General features: G+C 49.3%; 1 protein-coding gene across 2 annotated transcripts in view; it reads right to left on the bottom strand.

Moving 5' to 3' along the window:
* Nucleotides 1-213: 213 nt before the first annotated feature.
* Pex26 (peroxisomal biogenesis factor 26) overlaps nucleotides 214-6,583 on the bottom strand; it is a 12,850-nt gene continuing 6,480 nt past the window's right edge. Inside the window, exons 4-6 of one of the 2 annotated variants that reach the window (XR_001229359.2) lie at nucleotides 6,137-6,283; nucleotides 2,667-2,901; nucleotides 214-1,646 (exon numbers count right to left, since the gene is read on the bottom strand). Coding sequence is in view for 1 of the 2 variants with exons in the window: in XM_013353086.2 (XP_013208540.1) it covers nucleotides 2,798-2,901; nucleotides 6,137-6,283 (251 nt within the window). In the remaining variant the exon portion in view is untranslated. Of the gene's footprint in view, nucleotides 2,902-6,136; nucleotides 6,284-6,583 lie in introns of both variants that reach the window. The other variant, XM_013353086.2, reaches the window with a different exon arrangement.

Raw genomic sequence — 6,583 nt, 5'->3', positions numbered from 1 at the left:
TTAACTGAAAAAGAAGGTGGTTGCAAGATACCATCTGCAACTGAGACACATCTCCCAATCCCAGCATGCACTGCTCTTCTCAGACATCAATCCCCCTCTGAAACTGGCCAGTATGCGTGGCGTCTTGAATGGCACTATTCAAATGCAAGCAGCATAATTTTAAACATTCTAGAAGCCCTACTACAAAACATAGAAACAGCCAAAATTAGTTTCAACAGATTTTATTTGAACCAATATATCAAAAATATTATCATTTCAACATTCAGTCAATATGAAAATCTTTGTATTTCCATTTTTTATTTTAGCTTTTATTTTTGTTTCAGTAGTTGGTCTTTGAAATCTAGTGTGTATGTTTTACATTTACAGAATGTGTCCACAAGATGAACCACATTTCATGCTCAAAAGCCACCTTTGGCTGATGGCCACTGTACTGGTCTACTAAGAAAGCTCGCCCTTCACTTTGACCTCGTTAAGCCCAGAGCTGAGGCCCAGCCCACATCCTTGGAAAGGCCAAAGTAACAGCAGTGGTTTGGGTTGCAAGTTCCTCACCTGACAGGCAGCTGGTTAGGGCTGGATACAGACAACCCTGTAGCAATCAGGACAATAGCCAGAGCCCCACAGGTCCCCAGTAGAACCGCGAGGAACACCAGGGAGAGCAGACGGACAAGCGGGGCACAATCAAGCCTGTGTGCCCAGGGTTTCACAGCACAGGACAGCACACGTGCCAGGTGCACATGCCCTCTTCAAACGCCCGCTCATCCACCCCTCTGAGCACTGTGCATGCCACCTGGGCCTCAGCTCAGCCACCACTCGCAAGAACTCTTCCTCGGGGCAGAAGAAGTGCCAAAAGCTCCTGACATGCCCATTGAGTCATGAGTGAGTCCCTGTGAGATGAGACGGCTGACCTCTGCCTAACAGTCACCCACACAGCGGAGCAGGAATGCGAGCCTTGCTCTGCAGCCTCCAGAGCTCACAGCACTGGTAGAGGCAAACAACCCCACCACTATCAAAGTCACCACGGCAGGAGGGGCACAAGACAGGGCTGGGAACTAACTGAGCAGGCCTGAAAAGCCAAGGGTCTCCTGCGGCAGAGCTGCTATAAGACCCTCCAGCAGTACCAGCAAAGCCACAGTGGCGAGGCCTGAGGAGGACCTGGCAGCTAGGATGCAGCATACCCAGAAATCAGAGTAACACAGCAAAGGAGGTGCCACCAAATCCGCTAACATGGGGCCTAAGTTTCCATTAAGAAGAATATAGATTTGTATCCTGTGGGCCATGGAAGCCATGAAGGAGGTTTTTCTAGGGCAGTGAATGTCCAGATTCTCATTTCAAAATCATTCTCATAAGGCTCATGAGTCACAGATATTCAAGACGGTGGGTGGAGTCCACCGCTCAAGCCCTGGGGTTCTAGGCCAAGTTGGGCAATAATAGTGAAACTCACATCTCAAAAGCAGTAAGAGAGGAATCATTGTCAAGGGCTTTCAACTCTTCTGAATCCTTTTCTCTCCCCATCGATCTAGGGTCTACTTAAGAATCATCCACAAAATGATAGGGAAAGGCTATCATGGTTCCCAAGACTTCAGGATGCAGATGAATTCTAACTGTGAAGTTTCTTCTTCTAAGGAAAAGCTGTTGACTCATGGTTCCTAAAAAAAAAAAATCAACCAGCCATGAGCTAGCAACCCTCCCTGCATTCTCATCATCCACTCGACAGAGATCCGGTATGGGTGACTCACACAGAAACACACGAGACCTCTGTGGTCATCAAAGAAATGCCTCCTCCCCGAGGTTTGTCCCTTCGGCCCCCACCAGCCCCCTGGCCCGGCCCCCATAGCTCTTCCAGCTCACCTGATTACCCAGTTCCATTTTCAGCGCTCAGCTCTGAGCCTGGCCTACTTTTCATGCCACACAAGCAAAGAAACTTGGGCATGACACAAACAACAGACCACAGCTAGGACAGCAGGGCAGAGAGAGGGGACCTGCCACCGTGTGCCCCGAGGGGAAACAGTGATGAGATGAAGTGAGCTGGACAGGCCGAAGGTGATGGGTACAGTGGGAAGCCAGTGGGTCCAAGAGAGCTAGGCTTGGGCCCTGGCACACTGGAAAACTGAGCTAAGACTATGAGGCACCAAGAAAGATCACATTCCCCGGAGATAAGGTCGGGCAGGCTCACTTTGCTCCCAGTGGTCACCCAGGTGGATCAAAAGCCACATTCCACCTGACGGGCAAAAAGCCTCAAGCAGAAGCCTCTTACCAGACTGCAGGACCAGTGGGGGAGGCGGGGGTGGGAGGTGGGGGGTGGCATCTGTGGGAGGAGCATGGGAGAGAAGATACATCTCTGGTTTCACTGCCCTGGGGAGCAATTCTCAGAGCTAAGTTTTTCAGAAGCAGAAGGCTTCTCCACCAGATGCCCGTGAACTCCGAACTCCCTTAGCACCCTAACCTGGAAAGTCATCCTCTGCCTCTGTCAATAAGACAGAATGTTCCCTGCTCCGGACCCCTCCTTTCTGAGGAGCTGTTGCAGGAAGAAGTAAGAGAACTGTTCCGGGCAACCAGACCTCTGTTCTGTAGCTGGGCCTCAGGCGCCACTGTTTCCACACTCCCTTTGAGGCCAGCCGCGGTGGGATGCCAAAGGGAGGGCTCAGAGGCAGCAAGGCACAGCTCACCTGCCTCCTCACTCTTTCTAGAAAGAGGTGGGCCCAATCCCACAGTGCCATCTGGGGCTCGGTCACTGGACTCGACTCTTCTGCTTCTGTAGATGTGGACAGTGAGAGACAAGGCAGCCAGGTAGGACCACTCAGTCACGGAGGGCAAGTGGGTAGAGACGAGAGAGTGTGGCCTTCTGGATCCGGCGGAAGAGCTGGGCCAGCTGGTAGATGAAGGGCAGTGAAGAAGGACTTGCTGTGGGGAAGGGAAACACTGTCGTGAGTGCTTGTCCCTCAGCCCCTCCATGGTGACTAGGAGACACATCTGGGCTTCCTGCTATTGGAAGCCCCCCCAACCACAAGGACTTTCTCTTTCTCTGAGATAGGTTTTCTCCACTAGAATTACAATAACCTTGAATATTCTAGGAAAATAATCCAGATTTATTGCGTCTTTCTGATATACACACAGATGCTGGTGGCTCTCAGAGAAGCCCCCACCCGTGCTTCCAAGTGTGTCTCGCTTCCTTCTGAGTGTCTCTCTTTACTCCCAGGCTTAAGCCTATATTAAAATATTTTTATTGGGGTTGGAGAGATGGCTCAGTGGTTAAGAGCACTTGCTGTTCTCGCGAAGGCCTGGGCTCACCCACCTGGAGGCTCACAACCATCTGTAACACAGGTCCAGGGGATCCAGCACTTCCTTTGCCTCCAAGAGCACCAGGTATGCATGTGGTGCACATACATACATGCACACTCATACGTATTTTTAAAGTCTTAAAAAATGGTTATTAAGCCCCAACCCTACTTCATGAAAAAAATAAACACCCTGATAGCAATGACTGCCACTGGGGAGGGTCATTTGGGGAGGCTTTCACTGCATTTTGTACCTTTATATGCCTTTTCAGTTTGGAGCCTTATGACAGTAGTGCCTATTACACCACAAACTGACCACACTGAAAATAAATTTAAAAAATCCACCACTTGTTTATTTTCCTTGTTTGGATCACAGATTTAAAAAGCAAACAATAACTATTTCTACCTTTGTTTTGGTTTGATTTGGGAAGGTTGTTTTATTTGAGACAGTTCTTATGCAGCCCAAGATGGCCTGGGACTTATACAGGCAAGGATAACTGGCCCTCTGATCTTTCTGCCTTTATCTCCTAAATGCCACCACACCAGGTCTCACATGATGCTGGGGACAGAGCCTAGGCCTCAGGACATACCAGGCAAGCATGGTATCTCAGCCCATCCCTGGCCTCCAAATAAGGAATACATACTTCTTTCTTAAACAGAAAAACCACCCCAGGTCCTTAGATGGCTGAGGCAGGAGCCTCAGCTGGGACTAGAGGTTGAGACCAGGCTGGGCAACACAATGAGACACTCACAGCCCTGCCCCTCAAATGGGGAACAGCAGTGTTTAGGGCTAAGGAGAGGGCTCGGTGTGTAAAGCACTTATAGAACAAGTGTGAAGACCTGGGTTTGAATCCTGAACACCCATGTGAAAGTCAGGCATGGTGGCAGCACAAGCCTGTAATCCCACAGCAGGCTGCAGGTTCAGCCAAGACACGCTCTCAAAACCTAAAGCAGAAGGGCTGGGGCTGTAGCTCAGTGATGGAACACCTGCCCCCAAGTATAAGGCTCTAGACTTAACCCCAGCCGTCATCATCATCATCATAGCAATAATAATAATAACGTGGAGCGTAAGAGAAGAAAGCACCAATGTCAACCTCGAGTATCCATGCTTGTGTGCACATATGCACACACACATGATGGGGGGGCATTTATTCCTCTAAGGCTAGGGATGCTATATCTGCCATCTACCACCAAAAGCTACCCCTAAGCCAGGCAGCAGTGGTGTTTGCCTTTAATCCCAGCATTTGGAAGGAAGAGGCAAGCAGATCTCTGTGAGTTCAAGGCCAGCTTTGTCTACAGAGCGAGTTCCAGGACAGGATCCAAAACTACACAGAGAAACCCCATCTCGAAAAACCAAAACAGGGGAGAACTACCCCTAACCCTCCATACATGCTATTTTTCTTTAAAGCAACTGACCTATTTCCTCCAAATTCTATTTGTATCCCACCCCCAGGTCCTCCTCTCCTAAGGGCCAGGACACAGCTCAGGAAGCTGGGCAGCTCAGGACACACCCAAGTTCAAATGGCTTCTATGCCACCATTTAGGAGATCAGCGTTGATGACACAGAAGAGTTTAGGGAAGTCATAAGGCATTTCTAAATTCTTATCACATCTACAAAGTAGGCAGTCGGGGACAGATGGAAATCACAGACTACACCTCCCTGTTTTACACGTATTTTTCCAGCATGAGAATGTGCTTCCCACGTCAGGTGTGGCTGCTCGCCCGTCTTTTTCAGAGTTTCTGGAAGCTGCAGGTGAGTTTCCACCTATCCAGAGGGGACATTCCTGCTCAGAGTCCAGCTAAGGGGTCAAAGAAACTCTGACTGACTAAGGAAAAGGGGAAGTAAGGAAGACAGGCACCTAAAGTCAAAAGACAGCAGCTTTAGAAACAGGCGGACCGCGGGACTCTAGCCTAGTCACTATGCCCCTCTGGTTATTAGATTTCTCAACCAAAAATGAAAGAAAGTGAGCGAATCAAAACAAAGGATTTTCATTTCCCCTTAGTTTTGAAAGCTGCATAATCCTACCCTACATCTAAATTCTTGAGAAAAGCAGAGATTAGGTTGCAATTCACAGAGCAAGGAGAAGGCAGAAAACCTGGCTTGGGAGGCACACCCACAATCCCAGGGCTTGGGAGGCACACCTGCAATCCCAGGGCTTGGGATGTGCACCCGCAATCCCAGGATTTGGGATGTGCACCTGCAATCCCAGGATTTGGGAGGCTGAAACAAAGAAGTTGAGGACATTCTGTACTATGTAGCAAGACCTTGTCTTTTTTTTGTTGTTTTTCAAAGGTGAAGGACGGTGTTTCTCAAAAAGTGGTCCCCTAACTGTGGCCCAGTGTCTGCACACCTGGGTGAGTACTCCTCAGGAAACCCCCAGGTGCGTTCCCAAATCTCACTTGGAAAGCTCATCTCTGTCATAGTGAAGCCGAAGAGACAAACCACCTGAGGCTCAGCACACATCAGCAGGGAACGTTCTGTAACCAGAAGAAGCTGTTTCCAGCTATTTCCCCACCTAGCCTAGAATGCATCAGAATTTCATCTACGTTTTCAAGGTCACACTAGCCAGGAGACACTTGGATCAACAGACTCTGTTTCAGGTGCTACAATGGGGAAGGCTCCCTTAGCTTGCATTCTGACTAGAGGTTGTCCCTGGATGGAGCAGAGGCCTAGGTGACTCCATCAGCACAGTGGGAAATGTTCTCCAGCTGCTCTCCTAGGTTCTAGGCCCAGACTCTCCTTCAGGTGAGGTTGACTCTCACTTATTACAGAAGAGGCTCAGAGAACAATGTCGCAGGGGGTGGCTCCCTCCCAGCAGCACCTGCTCTCACAAGCCCTGCTGTAGGCGCCCTTGACTCACCTGGGTCAAACCGCAGAACCAGGAGACAGAGGATCAAGGCAGCCAGGAGGCTCTTTCTGAAGGGCTGAGAGAGGAGATGGCTCGCCACGGAGCCCCAGAGCCGGTGAAGCAACCTCAGCAGTGACATCAACTTACGGGAAAAGGAACCTGACCAGGGGACAGAGCATTGCAGGGTGAGTCAGGCAAATCAGCTTCCCTGGCTGAGCCTCGAGCTAGGTCTGAAGAGTCAATCAAAACAGAACGAGAATGATTTCCTTGCATAGTTCAAGAAACAGTTCAAAAGAACGCTGAGAGCTCTAAAAATAACATTGTTTGTTCGGAGGTTCCGTTTGGTTTTTGCAGTGCTGGGGACGGATCCATGACCTTGCGGACGGACGCTTGGCAAGTATTTTTTTTTTTTTTTTGGCTTTTATTTTATTTATTTATTTATTTATTTATTAAAGATTT

This window comes from Microtus ochrogaster, unplaced genomic scaffold, assembly GCF_000317375.1.
Source record: "Microtus ochrogaster isolate Prairie Vole_2 unplaced genomic scaffold, MicOch1.0 UNK1, whole genome shotgun sequence".
NCBI lineage: Eukaryota > Metazoa > Chordata > Mammalia > Rodentia > Cricetidae > Microtus > Microtus ochrogaster.
This window is presented reverse-complemented; position numbering and strand designations above follow the sequence as displayed.